Consider the following 26,225-nt stretch of genomic DNA (forward strand, 5'->3'; position numbering starts at 1 on the left):
GGATTAAACGTGGCATTCCCTCCTTCCCTTCTCCGTAACAACCTAAAAATAGCTCGTCCCGGGGGGAGGGGGATGGGAGAAGCTCCACCCCTGTCTGGGTGGGGTGGGGAGGCTGTCTCGAGAGCGCGAGGCGTCGGAGACCCGGTGGCCTCCGGCTGCTGGTGCGGAAGGCTCTGTCGCCCGCGGGCCCCCAGGTCGGCTGCACGGGGGTGGGCGGCCGGTTCGGTGCCTGCCGGGGAGGGCGTCCGGGCTCCACGACGCTGGGGGAGCATCCCCGGCCAGCGCGGCGGCGAGCGTTCCGGGAACGGCCCCCGGGAGGTCGGGGCGGTGGAGCGAGCCGGGAGGCGGGGCCGGGGCCGGGGCCGAGCTGGGGAGCCCGCACCTCCGGACCTCTGCCGGCTCCGCCGGCTCCGGCGGCCCCCAGGAGAGCGGGGCTGCGTGGGAAAACTATGGCAGGAATTCGGCTCGGGAGGGGTGCGGGTGGGGAGCGCCCTCGCCGTCCGAGCTGTGGATGCCGCGGGCTGCCGGAGGTTAAACATTAGCGACGCCCCGCAGGGGACCAGCCGGCGGAGCTGGGGCTCTGGACCGCCGCTTCCTGCGCCCCGCGTGGGCCCCCAAATCCAGCTCTCTCGGCCTGCCCTGGACCGAGGTACCCCGGGAGGGAAGCAGGAGTGACTGCACCCCCAGGATTGGGCTTCCCTGGGTGGACAGACTTGGATGCTTACTTTTTGAAAAAAGTAAAATGGTTTGGGGGGCTTGATGCTCTGAGTTGTGCAGGTAAAAGGGGATCTTTTGATAATGAGGTGATTTAAAAACAAACACATTGGCATCTTGGTTTGTCCCTCTTGCGCTCTGGGGCTGGAGTTTAGCAGGAGGCAGCACAATGGTATTTTCCTTTTGAAGTCGATGCAGATGAAGTCCAGGGGAGACTTGCTTTGTACAGGACGGAATGAGGATCCAGAAGGGGGTCTGGAGGGCTTGGACAAGGGCTGGCCTTCAGCCAGCACCCTAAGGGCCCGGCCCCTACCTGCCCCTCCGTTGTTCACGGAATTTGATTTCTAACAGCACAGCACTTGGAAGAGAAGCCTGGTGAATGAGGTGCTTTCACTGTGGCCTCTCACACTTTTCATCTGCAGACAGAGTGGGTGGTCTCCCTCCTCCGTCAGGGTCCCTCATCACTTCCTTCTGTCCCCCTGGAGCTGAGGACTGGCCAGTGAGAACAACCACTTACAGAAGGCCAGTCCTACAGTCAAGTGGTTGATAAACAGTCTTTTTTTTTCCTGTCTCTGTCAGCACCAGGGGTCTAGAGACATCTTCCTCATGTGGAGATACTTTTGGATACTGTCCAACTTGATAAAATGGTCCCACAGAGGTATATGCTTCAGGTTGGGAACAGAAGCCTGAATTCCTTTGTGGAATATAACTGGCTTCTGCCACAGAGCTGGGGTTTGGTCAAAAGGCCTGTGGCACAGTGGACACTGACAGGAGCAGGGAAGGGGGCAACTTGGTGGGCTGTTCCGAAACCCCTGGCAGGCCCCTTTCGTAAACCGCCAGTCCTGGTTAGCAGGGTGACTACCTGCAATGCCAGCTGTACCTAGGCCTTGCGCCTCTAGGGGGGTTTCTGTGGGGGCTCCATGGGAAAGAAAGCGTCAGTATATTCTACACTGGTATTCTTTTAGATGTGAAAAGCAGTAGTGAGTTTTGACAATTCTGTACCTAGGAAGATAGGTCATGTCGGTTTGTAGTCTTCCTCCCTAAAATACTCCTAAGCAAGGCCAGTCAAAGCCCTTCCCCCAATTTTTATTTTATTAAAAATTTTTTCATGTTTATTTATTTGAGAGAGAGAGAGAGAGAGAGAGAGAGAGAGAGCGGGGTAGAGGCAGAGAGAAAGGGAGACACGGAATCCAAAGCAGGCTCCAGGCTCTGAGCTGTCAGCAGAGAGCCTGATGCGGGGCTGGAACTCATGAACCTCGAGATCATGACCTGAGCCTAAGTCCGACAGTTAAGTGACTGAGCCACCCATGTTTTTGACAAAACTATTGGTGCCGTTTTTTAAAAATGCCTCCTTAGAGGGAAATACAGGCTTCCAGTTATGGAGTAAGTCAACAGAATAAAAAGCAGAGCATAAGGGATACAGTCAGTGATACTGTAGTAGATGGAATGGGACAGGTAGTAGCTACTATGTTTGTATGTAGCTACTATGTATGCTATGTTTGTGAACATAGCATAATGGATAAACTTGTCAAATCACTAGGTTGTACACCTGAAACTAATGTAACATTGTGTGTCAACTACACTAAAGAATAAAGATAGAAAACTACCTCCTTAAAGTTCCTGGGAATGGAAGCCAGCTGTAAGGGAGAGAGCGGTTCGCTACTTGTTGGTTCTGGGAGTGGGTGCAGACCCCAGGAAGGGCAAGAGGGAGTGGGAAAGGTACACCTTTCTTTAGAAAACAACAGAATCAGGTAATAAGGCTAAGATCTGTAATGATAGTGTTCCAGAAGAGCTCTTGAGTCACTCTCTTCTCCTTTGGGATCCTCAGGGCTCCCTCGTCTTTGGTGTGAGCATAGCTTGTTTGCAAACTGTGTGAGGGTTTCCTTGGCAGCCATAACAGTGAGCACTAATGACATGCCTGGGCTTCCCAGGGCATGTACTGCTGAAGGTGGCTCAGGAGCCAGGGCACCTTGACTCTAACAGCTGCTCTTGGCTGCGTTCTTGAAGGAGCAGAAGAGACAGTAAGGTGGCAGAGGCAGTGGTATAGTCTAGCTGTCAATTTGTATTAGAATCAGCCATTTGATTGATTTTGTGCAAGTTATCTTTGACAGATTATAGGTGGGCAGGTTTCAGAAGAACCGTAAAGTCTTCAGGAGTTGTTCCTCCGTGGGATGGCTGCCTCGTGAGGTGGTGAGCACCTCATCACAGTGGGTGTGCAAGGCAAGAAAGCTTTCTTTCTTGGTTGTGGGATTGCCCCAGGTAGAAACCATCTCTTCAGTAATGAAGCAACCTTGGAATGTTAGCATAAATAGCATTCTTTGGGGTCCACTAATGCATGGCATTGATCTAGGATTGGAAGTTTCCTGGGACTCCATCAAAACATCTAGAGATGGTTAACATGGCTTCAGATTTCGTAATGACAGCAAGTCATTTCTGCCTTGTGTTTCTATTTCCAGATGTGGGGAAAGCTGTCTGCTGATAACTCAGTCTGGAGAAAGCACTGTGTTCCTGCCTGTGGGGGGTGTGTGGTTTCCAGGTAACCCGCAGCAGTCTTATTTGGCTTTGTCTCCTTCCATCCCAATCTGGACGCAAGCTGTGGAGTTGAGTCGTGTTCAGCTACGCTCTGTGGAGATAGAGAGAAAATTTCGAGTCTCCAGCACTGGTCCTCTTGTGATTTCCTGTAAAATCTTTCCGTTCTCGGAGATTGGACAAGAGATCTCAGGTACTATCATTTCCATGATGGGAAGTAATCTACGTGCCATCATCATCATCATCATTGGGAGGTAGTTTGGCATAACTCCAAAGCCTTGGAGTCAGAATCTGATTCGAATTTTGGCTTCAGATTTTAGCAGTTGAGTGAGTTGGGGCAGGTCTCTTAGCTTTTCTGAGCCTTGGTTTCTACATTTGTCAGATGAGGCAGATCAGAGCTACGTACAAGGTTGTATGATGGGTATAAATAGCAAGGCTGGCACAGTGCCTGGTACACAGAAACTTTGACAGTTCTGTTCAGGTGAATAGCAAGCTGGAGTACAAGTAATATGCTAGGGGTTAGAATACAACAGATATGAATAAGCCCTGGGGGACCTTATAGCTGGGGGAGAAGGGGGGAAGAAGGGAGACAGGAATGTCCTGGTATGGCCTCTCCTTGGTACACCCACTGCACCCTGTCCTAGCTCCTACCCTGGCACTTACCAGTCTGTAGGGTAATTTTTGTGTATTTTTCTGTCATTCTAGAGAACTCTGGAGCCAGACACCGTCATTTACTAGTTGTATGAGTGTGGGAAAGTCGTTTGCCCTCTTGGGTTACCTCTGAGTTTCTTCATTTGTACCCTGGGTTGTAGTGAGAACTAAGTGGGATAGTGCATGGCAAGCCTTATAACTGTGTGGAGCACACACTTCCAGAACTGCTAACTGGTTTCATTAACAACGGAGGGACTGTTGCCTGGGTCGCCATCAATTCTGAATGCCAGTCATGGTGCCTGGCACTTAATAGGGGCTCAGGAGTCATTTGTTGATGACAGATTTGCACAGCCACACCAGTACAGACCGGAGCGTGGCCAGGTGCCCAAAGGAGTGTACACCCTGCTCTGGGAGCCCAGGGGAGGGGCAGGGAGTTCTGACTGTGAGCCTGGGAGGGATTTATGGTGGCTGTCAGGTGTGAGGAAAGCCTTGAAGCGTGCGTTCATTCACGGGCAGTGGGAGCAGGAGGATGTGGTGCAGGTCCATCTCTGCCAATAGGCAGCATGATAGTGGCTAAGAGGTCAGACTCCGTAACCAGGCTGCATAGGTCTGGATCTTGCCTCTTGCATCTGGGGCAAACTTCTTTACTTCTTTGTGGTTTGGATAATATTAGTACCCCTTGAGGGCTTGTCCTGAGAATTACAGGGGTTATTCTTTTTTAAATGCTTGTTTATTTATTTTGAGAGAGAGAGAGCGCACATATGCAAGCACAGGCGGGGGAGGGGCAGGGAGAGAGGGAGAGAGAATCCCAAGCAGGCTCTGCGTTGTTAGCGCAGAGCCTGTCGTGGGGCTCGATCTCACGAACTGTGAAATCATGACCTGAGCCAAAATTAAGAGCCGGATGCTTAACCAACTGAGCCACCCAGGCGCCCCTACATGAGTTATTCTTTATAAAGCACTTAAAAACAGGGCCTATAAATAAATATGCCAGAGATATGAATGTGTGGACAGTAAGTAATATTGTAAGTGGGAGATGCAGCTAGAAAGCTGGTTTGAAAACAGTTCATAAAGGTCTTTGAATATCTTTTTAGGTACTAGAATTTAGAATTAGCCAATGAGGGACACATAAATCCATTCCCATATGGCTGAAGCCCAGTGATGGCTGCCCAATTTAAGATTTTACTTTATTATTATTTTTTATTTTAGAGAGAGAGAGAGCACAAGTGGGGATGGGGGGTGGAGAGACAGACAGAGAGAGAGAGAGAGAGAGAGAGAGAGAAAGAATCTCAAGCAGACTCCATGCTCAGCATAGAGCTTGGTGTGGGGTTCAATCTGATGACCTTGGGATCATGGCCTGAGCTGAAATCAAGAGTTGGTTGCTCACCCCACTGAACCACCAGGCGAGCTGCCCCTTTTAAACAGGGTGTGCACTCCTCATTTTGCCACAATCACCAACACTTCCTAGTACAGTCGTTCTGAATCAATAAATCTGGGGGTTTGCATTTCTAACAAGTTCCCAGCTGCTGCTGCTAGTAGGGACCAGTTTGAGAACCACTGCCTAATTGTATCTTGGACACTCAAGTAGGGAATCATTTGTCATATTTCCTGCATTTAATGCTACCTTCCTGGCCCTAGGGGAGTTTGGATTTGCAATTTCTGGTATATCAGTATTAGAAGGCTGGATCTAAAGGTCCCAAGAGAGAGATGGGCCAGCAAGAAAGAGATTTGGGAGTGGCTGAGGCTCAGCCTGAAGCAGGCCTTCGGTAGCTGACGCTGTGGGTATGTGTGAGCTCATCTTCTGGGAGAGCGTGCAAGGAGGGATGGGTTGTGAATGAATAACTGAGTATCACGAGGGCATTGCCCACCCACAACTCTTCCCCACGTTAAAGGAAGGGGAAAAAGATAGTAACTGTTCCAGGAAGAGGCTAGAAGAAACATTCGAAAAGGTGGGAGAAGTGAGAGAGTTGCTGGTGGAGCATTCTTGGCCTTAATCTTAGAGAGAGGACTGTGGGTAAACCTCTGAGGCTAAAGCTTAAATAGTTAAATGGTGAGCTCTAGGTGAGCTCCCAGTCTGGGGAAGGATAGGAAGCAGGTGTCCAGTTACCCCATGGCATGCCTGGTAACCTGCTGTTGCTCTGAGGCATAGCTTGTTGTGGCAATTGTCTCTGGGGCTGCAGTGACACAGCGGCAGCTTGGAGCTGAGCATGGTAAGTATCATGTCTCCTGTCTCCTTTTTTTTTTTTTTTTAATTTTAAGTAGTGCAACATGTTAGGTAGAAATGGGCTGATCTTCTCATGGCCATGATGGGGGTGCACGTGGCTGGATAGTTTTGGTTTTGGAGTATATTTGGGGGAGGGGTATCTGAGAAAGGGAAGCATGGGAGTTTAAGTGGAAAAGGTGGGTGAGTGGCGGCCTGTGAGCAGTCTTCAAGGCCGGGCTGAGGGGTTTGGACATTGTACTGTGGCAACATGGGGCCACGCTGAGATCCTGTGTGGAGGGCGGATGTGTAGTTAATATACCTCGGTAACCCCAGTTCTGGGCACCAGGCCTGGCACCGCTAGGCATGCTGTGAATGAGGGAGGATGGTGAGTGAATGAATGAAGGAGTTTGAGGCATAAGGGGTCATGATCTGATCAAAGCGAAGTTTTAGGACAAACAGCTTTAAGAATCAGTGTTCAGAGTCCACTTTGGAGCCAGATGTACCTCCAACCGTACTTCAGCTCTGGCCCCCTAACCTGGGACAACACTCGTAACTTCTCCAGACATCAGTTTCCTGTCTGTAAAATGGGAACAGTGATACCTGTTTGTAAATTTGTATGTAGAGGTTGTGTGTGGCACAGAGGCTGGCCCTCGATACTCCGGGGCCGGAACATTACTGAGTGCCTTCGCCTTGCACCTCCTCCAGTTCTCAAGGACCCTATGGGGAGATAGGGCAGGCCATCACGCCTGTCCCTGTCTTTCTCAGGTGAAGGCTCAGGAGGTCAGGGGTCTTTCCTGGAGGCCTTCCCCACTTTGCAAGCCTAGCCCCACCATTCCTTCAAGGCCTTTCTCCTTCGTGAGGTCAGTGACCTCCCTTCTGACTTTCTCTTGTGCTGAAAAGTCTCATCTAGAAAGAACTTGATTAAATAGGGTCACCTGTACTTCTTGTTGCCCCTGTCAGATTCAAAGTTCAAGGGCAGAAATTGTATTTTTTTTAAGTTGGTTTTTTTTTTTAATTTTTTTTTCAATGTTTATTTATTTTTGGGACAGAGAGAGACAGAGCATGAACGGGGGAGGGGCAGAGAGAGAGGGAGACACAGAATCAGAAACAGGCTCCAGGCTCTGAGCCATCAACCCAGAGCCTGACGTGGGGCTCGAACTCCCGGACTGCGAGATCGTGACCTGGCTGAAGTCGGACGCTTAACCGACTGCGCCACCCAGGCGCCCCTTAAGTTTGTTTTTTTCAGGTTTATTTATTTTTGAGGAAGAGAGAGAGAGACAGAATGTGAGCAGGGGAGGGGCAGAGAGAGAGGGAGACACAGAATCTGAAGCAGGCTCTGGGCTCTGAGCTGTTAGCACAGAGCCCGATGCGGGGCTTGAACTCACTAACGGTGAGATCCTGACCTGAGCCGAAGTCGGACGCCCAACCAACTGAGCCACCCAGGCGCCCCAGAAATTGTATTTTTTAAATAAAAATTATAAAAGTAATATATGATGATAGTAAAGAACTTTGAATAGTATGGAAAGGTGGAAAGTGGAAAATCAGTCTTCAGCTTCCATTCCCACTCCCAGAGGCAACCATTGCTCACAGATTGTTTATTTTTACAGAAATACCATAGTCTATGCTTACAAAATGTTGGAGATAATGAATCATATATAGGAATTATAAATTAGTATATTTTATTTAATTATTATTATATATGAGTAACAACTTTGAATCATTCATATATATGTGTATGTACATGCATATATATTATTTATGTACCATTACCATTATTGGTCTGTATAAGGCTTCCCTGTCTATCCATTTCCTATTGATGCATTTTCCATCTATTTATTTATTTATCCCTGTTTCACACCCCATTTCCTTCCTCCTTTATAGGCAACCATTCTAATGTGGGATATATCTATACATCTGTATAGAATATACAGGTATAAATATATTGAATAGATATAGGTAGATACAGATGTGAGATATACATATATTTATTTTTGCATATTATTATTAGATATGATTATATTAATTATCATTCAAGCAGATAGGGATATATCTCTGTGTGTGTATATACATACACACACACTCATTCTGTATCAGTGCATGAACAGTAGCCTTATTCTTTTTTTTTTAAATGTTTATTTATTTATTTTGAGAGAGAGAATGTGCATGCGAGCAGGGGAGGGGCAGAAAGAGAGGGAGACAAAATTCCAAACAGGCTCTGCACTGACAGTGCAGAGCCCAACATGGGCCTCGATTTCACGAGCTGTGAGATCATAATCTGAGCCGACATCAAGAGTCCGATGCTTAACCGACTGAGCCACCCAATAGTTGCCTTATTCTTATCAATACCTGCATAGTATTTCATTGTATAGAGATACCATTTGTATCCCCTCTTGTACTTTGTGCTTCACTTTCTTATATTTTTTCTTGTACTTTGCTGTTAGAAACAACACAACAATGATGGTTTTTGCACAGGCACTGTTGCATATACAAGTATAATTCTTAGTAGTGGAATTTTCCTTTTAAAACCCTATTGCTACTATCAGTTTACTCCTTAGAGAGAACAGTTTCTGTGACTACCTAGAGAGTGCAGAGGAGAATCTGAGTCTTTTGACGACAAATTGGGCCTCTTTTCTCAACCAGTAGGTTTGAAAAAAAGACCATGGTGGATTGAGCACAGTCTGTGTGCAGAGACATGGCTGCCACATCAAGTGTCCCCATCAGTTTGCTCATATCCCACCAGAGAGCATAGTTGTAGGGTCACCCTTTGCAGCTGGGGCCACTGGGAGACGTAGCCCACTCCTGTTCCGCTACAATCTTGCAGTTACAGGAGGGAGGACGGGATGTGGGGGAAGTTAGGCGGCTCTGTCTCCCACGGCAAGTTATTGGACTTTATCCTGAAATCACTTTGGGTTGCAGAAGGACCACTTAGACATTTGATGGCTCCCTTTGACGAAGACCTCCAGCAGGCACTCTTGCAGTGGACTTGGGTATGGGGCACGGTCGAGGAGGCACTCCATGCCTCATTCCTAACCACAAACCTGCAAAGTAGGCCCCCTGCTCCCCAGTGGACACAGAAGCCTTCAGGATGTGAACCTGCGATCTGAATCCACATCTGTGTGATTATAAGGCCCACACCCTGGCCTTACACCTCTCTCGCCGTGTCCGAGCATGCAGGCATACTATAGCTGTTGCACACGTCCCTCACCTCACCCCACTTAGGCTCTTGCTGGCCACGTGTGTAGCACGCGCGGCCACATGCATCTTGCCTAACTTGGACTCTTTTCTCATTTTCCAGGCCCTCTCTCAGCTTCTCTGCCTGCTGCCGTGGCCTTGGTGGCACCCTCCCTCAGTGGTCAGCCCGGGGCTTCCTCAGCCCATGCAGTCCCCTGCTACCACTGCTGAGGGCCTCAGTGGCTCTCCCTTTGGGGCCTACCCACTCCCTACCTTCAAGTTCCAGCCTCGCTCTGAGAGTGTGGACTGGAGGCGCATCAGCGCCCTGGATGTGGACCGCGTGGCACGGGAACTGGATGTGGCCACCCTGCAGGAGAACATCACGGGTGTCACCTTCTGCAATTTGGACCGGGAGGCGTGCAGCCGCTGCGGGCAGCCCGTGGACCCGGTGCTGCTCAAGGTGCTGCGCTTGGCTCAGCTCACCATCGAGTACCTGCTGCACTGCCAGGATTGCCTGAGCGCCGGCGTTGCCCAGCTCGAGGCCCGGCTGCAGGCCAGCCTGGGGCAGCAGCAGCGAGGCCAGCAGGAGCTGGGTCGCCAGGCCGATGAGCTCAAGGGCGTGCGGGAGGAGAGCCGCCGGCGTCGCAAGATGATCGGCACCTTGCAGCAGCTGCTCCTGCAGACGGGGGTCCATGGCTACCACACGGTGAGGAGTCTTTGCAGGGTGGGAGATAGGAGGTCGCCCGGCCACTTGGGCAGTACCGCCGCCCTGGGCCCCGGGGTTGCTGGGGGCCATGCTTACTGAGGTTAGAAGCAGATGTTAGAGATGTCTCATCAAGTTCTACACAGTGTGTGTGTGTGTGTGTGTGTGTGTAGATTGCATGTGTGGCAGGTGTGTATATGAAGGATGTGTGTGCATATGTGTGCTTGTGGAGAGGGTGCATGTGCAGGATGTGCATATGTGAATGTATATGGAGGATGTGTGAGTGAATATGTGTGTCTTAACATGTGAGTGTTTGGAGCATACATCTGTGCATGATATGTGTGTGTATGTATATAGAGTATGTGGTGTGTAACGTGCTTGTGTGTGAAAGTGTGTATATAAAGATGTATTTATGGTGTGTGTGAATGAATGAAAGATGTATATGTGTGTAAAGGTGTATGTATTTATGGAGGGCAGGAGCGCATGTTTGAAGGGTTTGTGTGTGCATGTAGCAGTGTGAAATGAAAAGGTGTGTGTAAGAGGTGCGTGTGTGCGTGTGTGTGTGTGTGTGTAGAATTGGTGTGTAGCAAGGGACTGGTATTGCCAGGCCCATTCTGACATGTTCAGCCAAGTGACAGTTCATTACCCAGAGTGGCATTTGAATATTTGCAGCTGCATGGAAAGTGTGGACTGGGGACAGTTGCAGTTTGGTGAATCGTCATGGTGGTCAGGCCCTGTGCTGAGTTCTGAGGGTGCAGGCACAAGTCATGTTCATTCAGGTTTTCAAGAAATTCATAGTTTAGGGGTGGGTGGTGGGACAGAAGGAATATGTGGTACAATATTGATTGAATGGTAATTGATATAACTGATACAATGTCAATTATGATAAAGAGGGTCAGAATCTTTTAATAGTAAATGACAAAACAGCAGTCTAACTTGGCTTAGTTCAATAAGCAATTTATTGGTTAATTTAACTGAAAAATCCAGAGCCATGGTGGGACTCAGGTATGGCTTGTCCTTGGAATCAGACAGTGACACTAGAATTTAGTTTATCTGCGGCTCTTGGCGACTCTTCCTCAGTGTGGGTTCCGTTCTTAGAAAGCTGCTGTCTGTGTGGTAGCAAGTTGGGCCACCGCAATGCTAGCATCTGATTTTCCCAGATTCAAGGCTGGCATGATAGAGGGCCTACTTTGGTCCCAGAAACCTGACTAGTATTTCACTGTCTCCTGTATCTGGCTGTGTTTGGGTCTCCTACCCATCTCGGTTGGTGAGCTCACGGTTGGGAATTCAGGGTTGTAACTGGCTTTGGTCTAAGTCACATGTCCCACCATGGAGCTGGGGATTGACCAAAGTTCATGGCTGGAGAGTAAAGGACAGGGTAATTCCCCAGAAAAAAACAGGGGTTCTGTTGTCAGAGGAAGAAGGAGTGGCTACTGTCCTATCAGGACTCTTTGATGACACCTTCTAGAAGTTGCATCTGTCACTTCTGCTTACATGTCATTGGCCAGAATGTAGTCACATGGCCATACCTGGTTGCAAGGGAGGCTGGAACTTATAGTGTTTATTCTCATTAACCTCATGACCAGCTAAAAATCAGGGTTTCTAAAACTAAGAAAAAAGGGGCAATAGTTATCAGGGGACAGCTGACAGTTTCCATCACATTTGTGTAAAGATAGACCTTCTTAGTCTGATTGAGTAGGATTGGCCGCCTGCAAAGTTGTGTTGGAAAAATTTTGAAGTTTTACAGTGAAAAGATGATGTGAAAGATTGGTAGGGTCTGAAATGCTTGAGGAGAGTGAAGCAGAATTAGAGATACTATTATTTGCTGTCCTTTGCTCTGGTGGTTCTCAGCCCTGGGGTGGGACCTGGATATTGTTTTTGTTTTTTCTTAACTTTTTACTGTGAAAAAATGTGAACGTGTACAAAAGAGGGAGTATGGTAATGAGCCTTTATTTGTGCACTACCCAGCCCACTCATCATCAACCCTGGCCAATGCTTTTTCGTATGTTCCCCTACCCACTTCCCCCAGTCCTGCATTACATTCGGCTCTATTAGGCATATGGTGTTATCTCTAACTATTTCAGTATGGATCTCTAAAAGGTGAGGACTCCCACTTTTAAACATAGACATAAGACCATCATCACGCCTTTGAAAAACCAACAAAAACTCCTCAGTATCATCAAATACCCAGTCAGCACTCACAGCTCCCCAGGGTACTGGTCGTGTTCAAATCGAATCCTTCATTTCTGAAGCAGCCCACGGGTCCCAAAGAGATCTCGGGAGAGCCCCAGGCTGAGCTAGGTAATCTGATACCACACTTCCCACTCTTTGCCTTCCATGCAGTGCCACCTGTGTGACAAGACGTTCATGAACGCCACCTTTCTCCGGGGCCACATCCAGCGCAGGCATGCGGGCGTGGCAGAAGGTGGTGAGTCCAGGTGGCCCTCCTGGGACCGTGGAAGGGCCTGGGCTGGTCTTCAGTGGGTGTGGGGCACATACACCACCACAGCTGCCCTCAGGCCTCATCATCCAGTAGAGGAGGAGGTGATCCCATCGTCCACACTGGGGAGATCCATCCCACATGGGCCTGGGAGGTTTCTGACAATGTGTGTAGAGAAAAAGGGAGTCAGACGGTGGGTTCCAGTGTTAGCTTTATCCCTTTCTACCATGTGACCACAGTCATTGCCCCTCCCTCTGAGTCTCAGTGGCCTTTGCTGTGAATTGGGCAGTCAAATGGGGTGACTTGGAAGGGTCCTTACCTCCCAACCTTCTGTGAATCTGCTCTTCTCTGATGCTAACTGTGAATGAGCTTAAAAGGGGTTAATAAACAGTTAGACTGGTTCTTTAACTCTGTATGTACATGAGCTTATTATGACTTAATCACTTTAATTTCATCATTTCAAATTCCAAAAGGAGTAGCAAGGCTGTATGTTTCCCCATAGAGAGATTTGCATACTTTATATCCATTTTTAATGGATGTTAATATTTTAATATGTGACATAACAAATAGCTGCTAACAAATAAAATAAATACAGATATGAAAATATAAATCATACAATATAAATCTAAATATTCCATTAAGTAAAACCTTTTTCTTATTTTTCTTCATTTTAATTTCCTTTCCAAAGAGCAGACTTAAAGTTTTTATTTTATTTTTTTTAACATTTATTTTTTGAGAGACAGAGGGTGAGTGGGGGAGGGGCAGAAAGAGAGGGAGACACAGAATCTGAGCAGGCTCCAGCCCCTGAGCTGTCAGCACAGAGCCCGACACGGGGGCTTGAACTCACAAACCATGAGATCATGACCTGTGCCGAAGTCGGACGCTTAACCAACTGAGCCGCCCAGGTGCCCCATAGAGTTTTAAAACAGCACCATTTATCTAGTTGTGATGCATTTATTAGATATCTAATTATTTTTGATTCTACTTTGGAGGCTGCTAAAGGAAAACAGATTTTCTACTTCTTAAATGAATTTTTCTGATGAAAAGATAGGTCTTTGAAGAGATATCTGTATACTGAGGTACATGGCAGCATTATTCACAGTAGCTAAGATGTGGAAGCACCTAACTGTCCACAGACAGATGAATAGAGAAGGAAAATGTGGTCTATGCAAGCAAGGGAATATTATTCAGCCTTGAGAGGAAAGGAAATTCTGTAACATGTTACAACAGGAATGAACCTTGAGGATATTATGCTAAGTGAAGTAAGTCAGCCACAAAAGGACAAATACTGTATGATTCTACTTATATGATATCTAGAGTAGTCAAATTCGTACAAACAGACAGTAGAATGGTGGTTGCCAGGGGCTGGGGGGAGGGAGACCATGGGAAGTTATTTAAAGCATACAGAGTTTTTGTTTTACAAGAAGAAAAGAGTTATGGAAGTGGATGGTCGTGATGGTTACACAACATTATGAATGTACTAATACCTCTGAGCTGTACCTTTAAAAAGGGTTAAGATGTGGGGCTCCTGGGTGGCTCAGTTGTTGAGTTTCCAACTCTTGATTTCAGCTCGGGTCGTGATCCCAGGGCCGTGTGCTGAGCATGGAGCCTGCTTGAGATTCTATCTCTCTGTCCTTCTGCCTCTGTCCCCTGCTCGTGCACGTTCTCTCTCTCTCTCTAAATAAATTTAAAAAAATGGCTAAGATGCTACATTTTATGTTATGTGTATTTTACCACAATAAAAAAATTGGAAAAAATGCCTTTGACCTGGAAAATTTAAATACAGAAAAGTAGAAAAGAGAAAATAAAAACCATCGACACATCACCTACTTAATATTTTGGTGTGTTTTCTGTTATTATTTTCCCGTGTACATATGTAATCATACGTAATCATACAGTATGTGGTTGTGACTATTGCTTTAAAAAAAAATTTTTTTTTAACGTTTATTTATTTTTGAGAAGAGAGAGACAGAGCATGAGCGGGGGAGGAGAGAGAAAGAGAGAGACACAGAATCTGAAACAGGCTCCAGGCTCTGAGCTGTCAGCACAGAGCCTGACTCGGGGCTCGAACTCACAGACCACAAGATCATGACCTGAGCTGAAGTCAGATGCTTAACCGACTGAGCCACCCCGGCTCCCCTATTGCTTATTTTTAATTAAAAATATATCACATTTTCCAGTGTCATTCAGGCATCTTGGAAAACATGATTTTTAATGGTTGAATAATATCCCATCATGCAGCTATCATAATTTATTTCACGATTAAATTATTACATACTTTATAGGGGTTACTCATAAATTTCCTTGTTATAAATCACTTGATCAACATTCTTATATGCAAGTCTTTGGGCATATTCCTTATTATTTTCTTAAGGTTAAGCGCTGAAGGAGAGGGAAAATATGTTCTTAAGGCAACTTTTGCTAAATTAATATTCATGACCTTTTTATTCTCAGGCAGACATGGCTCTTCAGATATCTCCACTCTCCTATTTCATATCATCCTAAATCATTTTGTTAACCCAAATTAATTTCTACTGTGTCTAAAATTGCTTCTTTCCAAAAAGCACAGTCTGAGAAAGACCATCTCTCTTTTCAAAGAAAGACTTAGAGTTTTAGTAACAGTACCATCTATCTAATAGTCACTAAAGGTACTTTGAAAAGGAACAAATGTGGGTGCCTGGGTGCCTCAGTCCCTTAGGCATCTGACTTCAGCTCAGGTCATGATCTCATGGTTGGTGAGCTCAAGCCCACATCCTGTGAACACGAGCCCTGCTTCTCTGTCTCTCTCTCTCTCTCTCTCTCTCTCTCTCTCTCTCTCTTTCCCCATCCTTGCTCACTTGTGCCCTCTCTCTGTCAAAAAAAAAATAATAAATTATAACAATTGTGCAAGTACAATTGTCTTTTTCATTGGTTTATCTGTATGTGGTTTAGTTAGAATGTTCTTTTATAATTCATTCTTTTTAAAAAAATTTTTTTAATGTTTATTTCTGAGACAGAGAGAGACAGAGCATGAGTGGGGGAGGGGCAAAGAGAGAGGGGGACACAGAATCCGAAGCAGGCTCCAGGCCCCGACATGGGGCTCGAACTCACAGACCGCGAGATCATGACTTGAGCTGAAGCCGGACGCTCAACAGACTGAGCCACCCAGGCGCCCCAATAATTCATTCTTTTATTGTTTAATCTTAGAAAGTTTGAAGTATACACTTAAAAAACTTTGGCTGAAAGTTTCCTTCATAATGCATGCTGTTTTTCTTTTTTTCATTTGAAACTTACTACTCTACGTATTTCTGAAAAAAAGGGAACTTAAAACTACAATTATTTTCACTACTTTAAACTCCTCTCTGATGGCTGTGAGGATGCATAGATATGTTCTTTGTATTGATAATCACCGTGTACATGCCATTTGGTATGCTGCTTCTGTTACTCTCTCAATTTTGCTTTTACATTTGCATGTGTTAGTACTGTCAAAATAGTTACTTTAAATGACAATAATAGTTCACATTTATTGAGCGGTCATGCCAAGCACTATGCTAAGCACTTTGCACTGTCACATTTCATCCTCATGACAACCCTCTGAGTTAGGTGCTGTTACTATCTCCTCTTTCCAATTTGGGGAAACTGAGGGTCAGGGAGGTTATGTCATTTGCCTTGTGGTCAGTATCCAATGGGAGTGGCAAACTGGTCTCAGACTGAGGTGTGACTGATTGCATAGGCGACGAACTGCACTCCACTAACTTTTTGACTTAACCCGGTCACCCTGTCTTTGCATGGAGCCCACAGGGAAGCAGAAGCAGCAGGAACAGCCAGTGGAGGAGATACTGGAGGAGCTTCGGGCCAAACTAAAATGGACCCAAGGGGAGCTGGAAGCCCAGAGGGAGGCCGAGAGGCACCGGCAGCTCCAGGTGGGTACGGAGAGGAAACACCAGGGAGCCTTGCTCGAGTCTCATGCAGGAGACCCATGATGCACGGGTGTCTCACAGGACCAGAAGTCTCGCTGATTTCCTGGAGCTGGGAGTCAGAGCTAGGATGGCATCTTCTTGGTTGTGGCAAATGATCTTAGGTTATCTGCAAAGGAAAATCCAGTTGTTTTCCCAGATCTGTATGGCCAAAAGTAGGAGAGAGAATTGCTGTTTTCTGCCCTATTCAGCATCCTCTGAAGGCGTTTGAACCTGAATGTTAACTTCTTACACTACAATGCTACTTGGCTTTTTGGAAGCCAAGACTGGATAAACTCCAAAGTCCAGTCTCGAGGACATACTTAGTAGATAATTGTAGAATGAAAATATGTAATCTTGCCTTACTCATTCCTTCATTTCTTTATTCTTCATTCATTTCTTCAGCATCCATTTATTGAGCACCAACTATGCCAGGAACATAAAGAGAGAGAAAAAGATCTCTATTGTCAAGGGACTTTACAGTTCAGAGAAGACTTGTCTCACTCCATGTCCAAACAATAGGAACAGTAGGACGAATCTTCTTTGGTCTCTAGAGTGACTTGCACAGACAAGGGGCCCTAGCAGTTTCTCAGTAAATATTTGCCATGATGTAGAATTAGTGATTCTATTGTTCCTGTTTTTCTTTCCAGGAAGCAGAGATTGCTCGTCAGAAGGAGATAGAAGCTAAGAAAGAATTTGATGAATGGAAAGAAAAAGAGCGGGCCACGCTATATGAGGAAATAGACAAGCTAAAAAAATTATTTTGGGATGAATTTAAAAGTGTTGCCAACCATAACTCAACTCTAGAAGAGGTACCCAGCACAAAGTCTTTCAGTGTTCTTTTGCCGAAAATATGTTTATTTGTTCTCAAAATTCATTTCTTCGTTTGTACTCATTTTATTTCCTGTGCCATTGGGAGCTAATACACTGTGAGGCTGGATATCAGAGGCCAGTGCCAGGGATTGAATCCCTGCTCTATCACATATTGGCTGTGTGACCTTAGGCGAGTTACTTAACTTTCCTGCGCCTCAGTTTCTCTTCTGTATGACAGGTTGCTGAGATGGTTAAATTAACACGTAGGCAGCACTTAACATTGTCTGGTATATAGTAGAAACTCCCTAGACATTATCTTTATTTTTGCAAAGGGCTTTCTTTTGTCACTGGATGAGCTATGAGGCAAAGTTTGAATGAATGCATTTTTCTCTTAACGGGTATTTGCTGAGCACTGGCTATGTGCTAGGCACCCTGTTGGGGTCTATGGAGATCATGCATAATAGTAAGATATACTGAGTGTATTAACTGGTTTCTAGCCCCTGTGCAGAACACTTTATATACATTAACTTTTAATTCTCACAACAACAAAACAACCGTAACATTCTCAAAGTAGGCACATGATTAGTTTATAATTTCTTTTCTATTTTCTTTTAATGTTTATTTCTTTTTGAGAGACAGAGACAGAGTGCGAGTGGTGGAGGGGCAGGGAGAGAGGGAGACACAGAATCCGAAGCAGGCTCCAGGCTCTGAGCTGTCAGCACAGAGCCCGACATGGGGCTCGAACCCACGAAGCATGAGATCATGATCTGAGCCAAAGTTGGACGATCAACCGACTGAGCCACCCGGGTGCCCCTGGTTTATAATTTATTTTTAAAAGTTTTTTTTTTTAAAACAACACTATTATCATTTCTCCTTTACAGGTAAAGACACTGGGGTTCACATAACGTGCTCAAGGTCACACAGCTACTAAGAGGTAGACCTGGGATTTGAACTTAACTTTTTAAACTTGTAAGCCTCTGCTCTTCTAATGGATATACTGTTAAGTTCATTCAGGAAAACATTATTAAAGATTATCCCTAGACTGTATCTTCCCATATAAACCTGTATGACTAAAACCATATCAGGGAAAAAGTTTTGAGGAGAAATATTTTCAGAATGTATCGAGCTCTTATTGGTCCTTCTAACATCAAGGAGAATCATTTCTTGTTTTTGAAAATGAACTGTCTGCATTTCTCACAGTCATTCCACGTTTTGCTAAAGGAATACCTTGACGACTTTTCCAGAAGGGGCTTGTCATAGGATATGCTTGGAGTCTTGGATGGTCCATCATCTCAATCTGAGATGGGAAGCCAAGGATAGGGGTGGCTGTGGGGTTGAGATGAGAGCTGTGTGTGTGTGTGTGTCTGTAGTGACTTAAGCCCTCCCTGCAGTGTGGTCAGGAACGATTTGTGGGAGGTAAGATGCTCCCCCACCGTATGGACCTCATGGCCCTACCCCCCCAGCTCCACATCCATCTTCCCTGAGCTGGCGTGTACCCTGCTGACTCTCATCTCCTGACACGGCACTAGCTGACTGGATGTTTGATAGATAGGTATTGATTTGAATTTGGAGTTACTGTTCAGAAACCACCCCATCAAAGGCCAGAGGGTTACTTTTGGCTAGGAAATTCTAAGTTTTGGTGAGTGAGGACATAATTACCATCCATGGTTTCTTTTTAACTTGGATCACATTTCCCTAAACTGGAACATCATTTTTCTGTTTTTTATTTTTTATTTGTCTTTTCTCTGTAGGATTGCATATGCTGTGTTTTTGTGTTTGTGTGTCTCTCCCTGTTCCCTCTCATGTGACATTTCATTATTTTACTTTTATTATGGGAACCAAACTGGAGACCCAAATTCTCAGTGTATTTGGATAATTACTTTGTTATTTTTTTTTTCTAATTCTGGGGAGAAAAAGAGAAGATTTCGGTTAGAGTGAGTGTGAATAACACTGTAAGACAGTCTACCTCATAACACAACAAAAGATTTCCCTTGCTGCCAGGAAGGCCAATGAGAGGGAAATACTTAAAAAAAATTTTTTTTAATCTTTATTTATTTTTGGAGTGAGACAGAGTGTGAGCAGGGGAGGAGCAGAGAGAGAGGGAGACACAGAATCCGAAGCAGGCTCCAGGCCCTGAGCTGTCAGCACAGAGCCTGATGTGGGGCTCGAACCCACGAACCGTGAGATAATGACCTGAGCTGAAGTCGGACGCTCAACTGACTGAGCCACCCAGGAGCCCCATTGGGTAGAGGGAAATACTTTTTGAAGATGTTTCTCCTCAAAATTTCCCCCCTGGTACAGAAGTCTGTGAGCTTACTTTGGCTGAGTTACCTGACTGAAGAGAGATAAGATGTAGGGTAAATCCAGTGGCCAAAGGAGTACCCATTTGAATGGAAATCACCATGCCGGTTTGTCATATGCGAAGAGAGCCAGCTCTCTGGGCATCATAAATATTGGGGTGAAGGCAGAAATGACACACAAGAAGCCGAGCGTTGTGCATACACTTGATAAAGCATTTGACTCTATGAAAATACTCAAGGGGTTTAGAAATGGTTAACATTTGGACCGGATATTGCTTTAGCAATAGAGAAGAGTTAAAGATTAGCAAGAATGGTATCAGGTTAAACTCAGGGACTTGCAGTTCTTGAAAGCTTTAATGGGTCTTACGAGTTTTGTATAAAATAATAGAGATGGAGATAATTTAATTTTGTGAATACAGCAGTGATATATTTAAAAATATAGCCATAGGTGGAAAGGCCTCTTCTCTCGGATCCACTTTCCTGTGTCTTTTCCTTCAGATTACACGCAGCTAGCTGAGGAATCATTAGGTATGGGTGATACCACTCCAAGCCACACAAAGCCAGGTCTGGTTGGTGACAACCAGGATTTTTTTGTGGGAGGAGGGACAGGAGTCCTCAGGGGATGGTCCAGAGTGCCTGAGACCCTCCCAAAGGCCCTAGGAGTCTGATTCTCTTCAGCCTATTTGAGACTGAAGAGGAAAGGGGGCGGCTGTCTAGTGAGCTCCGGATTTTGAATGCAGCAGAATGCTAGTGCTATTGAAATTATGTTCTCAAATTCTGTTCCTCCACGGGAACTTGCTTCTCCTGTGTAAGCACTGAGCTCTCAACCCTGGGGAAGGGGAATGCTCACTTGTGGGTGTGTTTGCAGGCATGTAGATATCTGGTGAGGACAGCTTGGACTTTGTGGTTGGGTAAGGTGTGCCTTTTTGACATTGCTCAAGGTGTAAAAGACAACATCAAGACTAGATCTTCATCTAAATAAAACGGTGTCCCGGCCTTTTCAGAAACTGCAGGCATTGCAGTCCCACCATATGATGGAGTCCAACCTCGGGTCACTACGGGACGAGGAGTCTGAGGAGCGACTCAGGCAGACTCAGGAACTCCGGGCCCTGAAGGAGATGATGGAAATGCAGGTGAGCTAACGTCTCATGCTTTTCCTCCGCCGCCAGCCAGGTTGTCTTCCAACAAAGTTTCTTAGTTTCGCCCTGTGGTGTTACGGAAGCTGAAAGACATCAAATTCTACATTTTCAGACCTTCTGCCAATACATGGAATCATGGAATAGGATTCTTAGGCTTGGGGCTGGGGCTTGAGGTGGGGCTGGTGATACAGATGGTACAGTATCAGGTTTGCTTGGGATCTTTTCAGAACACATACAGTTATGTCTCTTATTGGGCGCCTTTATTCTCATTTTGATTCCAACCCAGTTGGAAACAAATCTTCTGGATTTGAAGGTATTTGGGATGGATCTAGTGATGTGATGGTAAATATTTAACAACGGCTCTCTGCTTTAATAGGTAGCAGTTGCCATTTTCCATGGTGTAGAATTTCCCGCCATCTCTGATTTCGTGCTACCACCGTGAGGTCCCTGGGTATGGCATTGGAGAGGCTGGTGCACAGTCTGCTCTCATGAGCCGGCAGGAGGCGGCTCTGGCCACCCCTGGATGAATCGTGCAACGATGCGGCGAGATAGGGTCTAAATCACTGATAATCCCACGGCAAGGAAGGGCAATGGGGATCGTTACTAAATCAGGTTGTGCTTCTGTTTCTGCTTCTCTAAGATTGTGAAGAAAGAGCTTAAAGTCTAACTAACAGCAGTAAAATATTTCTACTGCTTGATGTCTCCTTTCACCAGTTTCCCGGTAAGGGAAGCTAATTTTTTTCTATGACCTCTGTTCACATCCTTTTGCCTAATTTTCCTTCCCGGTTTGTGAGTCTGTATAACATATGGAAGTGAACCCAGCCCTCTGTTATTCTTCTACTTATTTTTCCCTTAATACTGGTCTTTTCAATTTTCTTTATCGTGGTTCGGGTCATACAAAATTAATAATGTTTATGTGGTCAAAATGATCAAATCATCAATTTGTTTATGGCCACTCTGACGTTTAAAAAGAAAATATTTTTGTGTTTTCTTGTAGTGCTTTTATGGCCTTATTTATTCATTCATACATACCACTTTACTGAGATATGATTGGCATGTGAAAAGTTGTACATGCTTGGTGTATACAACTCAGTGAGTTTGGGGATAAGAACTCACCCTTGAAACCCTCACCACCATCAGGCCACAGTCATATCCATCACCTCCCAAAGTTTCCTTCCACTCTTTATTTTATTTTCTTTGTGTGTATGGCAGTAACACTTATCAGATCTACTTTCTTAGCAAAGTATACAATACAACTGAGTAGATATTTATGATATGATATTAGAAATTTGCTTTAAAACAACCTAGTCTTGGGGGTGGGAGTAGATGGGGTATAAATAAGACAAGATTTGCCATAATTGCTAATCACTGAAGCTGGGTGGTGGTATATGGGACTCCATTATTCTATATTCTCTATACTTTTGTTTATATGAGAAATATCCGTAATAAACACTTTTCGAAAAAGATTATCCCAGCGTTTCTCACACACAGAGATATTCTTAGGAAATTGAAAACTGCTCTTTAGAGCTTTTAAAAATTTTCCTACAACTTAAAAGTTATATATACTCAAAAAAAAAAAAAAAAAAACCAACCACACATTACACATACTCATAAAAATCTAAAGAAAGAACAAAAAGAGGCCAAAAGAGAAAAATTTATCCACAGTCCTGACATTCAAAAATATATTCAATTTTAACATTTTGGTGTCTTTCCAAGTATAAGTTTTAGTGATACATTGTGGTGATACTGTATATGAATGAGGAATTTTTTAGCATGCATGTTTAGGTTATAAGGTTTTTAATTCTACACACGCATACATTCAACAGATACCATGCATGTATTATGTACCAGGCATATATATCTTGCATAATGAACTTTGTACCCTTCGACCATAACTTCCCCATTTTCTCCCTGTTTTAACTTCTAGTGATCACCATTCTCTCTCTGTTTCTGTCAGTTTGACTATTTTGGATTCCACACGTAACTGAGATCATACAGTATTTGTCTTTCTTGCCTGACTTATTTCACTTAGCATGATACCTTCTAGGTTCATTCATGTTGATGCAGGATTTCCTTCTTTTTTAAGGATGAATAGTATTCCACTGTATGTATGTTCCACATTTGCTTTATCCATTCATCTACCAATGGATTATTAGGTTTCCCTATTTTGGCTACTGTTCATAATGCTGCAGTGAACATGGGAGTGTATCTCTTTGAGATCCTGATTTCAGTTTTTTTGGATCAATATCAAGAAGTGGGATTGTTGGATTATATGGTAGTCCTATTTTTATTTTTTTTCTTTTAACAACAGGAAAAGCAATCAAGTTTATTAACAAGTATACCTCATGTACACCTGGGAGATACCCCGGGGGAAATGAGTAACTCTATTTTTAATTTTTTGAGGCACTTCCAATCTGTTTTTCATAATAACTGTGTCAATATACATTCCCACCAACAGTGTATGAGGGTTCCCTTTTCTTCACATCCTCACCAACGCTTATCTTTTTTTTTTTTTTTTTAAATAACAGCCATCTTGACAGGTGTGAGGTGATATCTCATTGTGGTTTTATTTACATTTCTCTGCTGATTAATGATGTTATAGGCCTTTTGGGGGGAAATGTCTATTCGGGTCTTTTGTCCATTTAATTTTTTTCCCTGCTATTGAGTTAAGTTCCTTATATTTTGGATATTAACCCCTTATCAGATAATATGGTTTGCAAAATATTTTATCCCATTCTATAGGTTGTTCTTCTTTTGGGTAGAATGTTCTGTATATGTCTGTTTGGTCCATTTGGTCTGGCGTGCAGTTCAAGTCTAGTGTTCCCTTATTGATTTTCTGTCCGGATCTCTCCATTTTTGAAAGTGGGCTATTGAGGCCCAGTGCTCTTGCTGTACGGCCATTTTTCCCTTTGGTTGTATTAATATTCACTTTATATATTTAGGTGCTCTGACGTTGGATGCATATATATTTACATTGCTATATTCTGTTGATGAATGGACCCCTTTATCATTATGTGGTGATCTTCTTTGTCTCTTGTAACCGTTTTTTACTTAAAGTCTTTTTTGCCTGACAGCAGTGAAGCTACCCCTATTCTCTTGGTTACCATTTGTGTGAAATATCTTTTTCCATCCATTCAGTTGCAAGTGTGCCCTTAACGTAAGTCTCTTGTAGGCAGCACACAGCTGGATCTTACTTTTTTAGTCCATTCAGTCACTCTTTGTCTTTTGACTGGTGAATTTAATCCATCTAAATTTAAAGTAATTATTCATAAGTAAGGACTAACTATTGCCATTTTATTGTTTTCAGATTTTTGTAGTTACTTTGTTCCTTTCCTCCTCTCTTGCTGCCATTCTTTTTTTTTTTTTGAATTTTTTTTAACACTTATTTTTGAGACAGAGAGAGACAGAGCATGAAGAGGCAGAGGGAGAGGGGAAGAGGCAGAGAGAGAGGGAGACACAGAATCTGAAGCAGGCTTCAGGCTCTGAACTGGCAGCACAGAGCTCGACGTGGGGCTCGAACTCACGAACTGCGAGATTGGGACCTGAGCTGAAGGCGGACACTCAACCCACTGAACCACCCAGAGGCCCCAGCTGCCATCCTTTTTGATTTGATGGTTTTATTTTGTAGTGGTATGCTCTGATTGCTTTATCTTTTGCATATCTGCTGTAGGTTTTTTGTGATTAGTATGAAACTTACATAAAACATCTTCTAGGACAGCGGTCTGTTTTAAGCTGATAACAACTTAATATCAATTGCATATAACTACTCTGTACATTTACTTCTCACTTACACCAGCTGGTGTCCAGTTGGATCTGTGGCTGGTTGTTGAGATCCGTGTGCCAGGGCCACAAGTTGAGTCAGCTGTGCTCTTTCCCTCAGTTCTGAGAGGGGTGGGACGGAAGCGGGCCTCCCGGGCAGCGTCCTGCAAGGCTGAGGCAGTGGGTGCTCACTCTCTGTCCCCTTCCCCCGTGGGAAAAATTGTGGGCTGAGGAGGTCTCCCTTAGCACTGAGCTGTGCCACCTTGAGGGAGAGCTGATGCAGGTGAAGTGAAACTTCTCTGGAATGCATCTATTCTCAGGTGTTTTTGCTCCATTGAGGTGCTGGAAGCTCTCAGCCGGGTTCGTGGGCTCCCATAAAGGAATTCTCATCTGTGGAGGGTTTGAGAGCTGGAACTTCTTACTGTACGGTCTTGCTGATGTAACTTCCATTTTTTAAGTTTAGATCTTTGACCCACCTAAAATTTATTTTGGTTTAAGATATGAAATAAAGATTCAAGTTCATTTTTTTTTTCTAGGCAGTTTAACTACCTCTTGAACTCCATTTGTCAATAATCTATCTTTCTCCAGACTAAGCTTCCATTTTTCTCCCCCATCTTTGTCTGGGCTTTCTTTCTTCTCACTACTCTGCCTAATTATGGGCCAGTACTTTTTAATTCCTGTTGCTTTATACTATATTTTATTTAATTAATTTATTTTTTAAAGTTTATTTATTTGAGAGAGAGTGAGCATGAGCAGGGTAGGGGCAGAGACAGAGGGAGAGAGAGAATCCCAAGCAGGCTCAGCACTGTCAGCATGGAGCCCGATGCAGGGCTCGAACCCACGAACCGTGAGATCATGGCCTGAGCTGAAGTCAGATGCTTAACTAACTGAGCCACCCAGGTGACCCCCGTACTATATTTTAACATCTAGGGGTAGTTTTGACAAAAGTTTTGACAAACCTTTATCTTTTCCAGAAAACAGAATGGAAGAGAAAAATGAAGGAACTGCAGGGAGAGCACGCAGCTCAGAAGCGAGAGGTAGCCCTCCTTGGGTGGTCTGGGGGAGCTTGGTTTCCTGTGACCTCCTCTCATCCTATGGCACCCCCATCCTTCACCCCTACTCCTCTCGAACTGGTTGGCAGGTATTTTGTTGCTGACACAGTTCCTGGCGGCTGACTCCCCTCCATACAGAGAAAGCCTTGGTCCGTTGCTTAGACAGCAGCCTCCCAGGCCAGGAGTAGGGCCCCCTGGCCTTTTCTTCTGAACCCAACACCTGCTTTACACTGCAGTCCTCTCTGCAGGGACCCCTTCAGGCTCTGCGAGGTGGGTTGTGCTGATAACCTCTGATGAATTGCCTGGTCCTTTCATGTTTGGGCCCTTCTTTGAAACCCCACCCAGGAGAGAAGCAGGTGGCTGTGGACCTCAGCTGTAGTTCAGAGGGAGCCCAAATGGAAGGGCTCAGATACTGAGACCAGGGAACAGAGAGCAGCAGGCTTCAGGCTGAGAAAACAGCTTCTATGAAAACGCCCCTGAGAAGAAAGCAAATTGAGGAGGAAGCCAATTAACAAGAGCCCTATGTTCTGCCTGTAGAAAGCTCAGAAGTTAAAAGTCTCAGATCAGAGGCTGGCACGTGATAGACACCCCCAATTCCTGTAATTTCCATCTTGGTGGTTTTATTTTATTTAAGATGTTTTAAAATGGGCAATACACTTACATTTATTCAAAAAGCAGAAGAAATATGTTAAGGTACCCTCAGTAAAGTGTGCTGAGATACATTAAGGTTCACTTCCTCCCCATCTCCCTCTACCTGCCCCCAAAACCCACCCCACAGCTGACTTTTATTGCTTCCTAGTGTAGTTTTCTAAAGTTTCT

General features: G+C 44.9%; 1 protein-coding gene across 7 annotated transcripts in view; it reads left to right on the forward strand.

The window, feature by feature from the left end:
* The first annotated feature begins 78 nt into the window (after positions 1-78).
* Positions 79-26,225, forward strand: part of DZIP1L (DAZ interacting zinc finger protein 1 like) — a 42,919-nt gene continuing 16,772 nt past the window's right edge. The window contains exons 1-8 of one of the 7 annotated variants that reach the window (XM_011286138.3): positions 79-194; positions 3,171-3,436; positions 9,390-9,971; positions 12,312-12,396; positions 16,189-16,310; positions 16,994-17,155; positions 20,461-20,589; positions 25,329-25,391. In XM_011286138.3, coding sequence (XP_011284440.2) covers positions 9,471-9,971; positions 12,312-12,396; positions 16,189-16,310; positions 16,994-17,155; positions 20,461-20,589; positions 25,329-25,391 — 1,062 coding nt within the window. In that variant the 5' untranslated portion in view covers positions 79-194; positions 3,171-3,436; positions 9,390-9,470. Of the gene's footprint in view, positions 195-406; positions 650-3,170; positions 3,437-5,195; positions 6,102-9,389; positions 9,972-12,311; positions 12,397-16,188; positions 16,311-16,993; positions 17,156-20,460; positions 20,590-25,328; positions 25,392-26,225 lie in introns of those variants that run through there. The other 6 variants (XM_011286140.3, XM_011286139.4, XM_019810663.3 and 3 more) reach the window with 6 other exon arrangements.

This window comes from Felis catus, chromosome C2, assembly GCF_018350175.1.
Source record: "Felis catus isolate Fca126 chromosome C2, F.catus_Fca126_mat1.0, whole genome shotgun sequence".
In the NCBI taxonomy this organism is placed as follows: Eukaryota; Metazoa; Chordata; class Mammalia; order Carnivora; family Felidae; genus Felis; species Felis catus.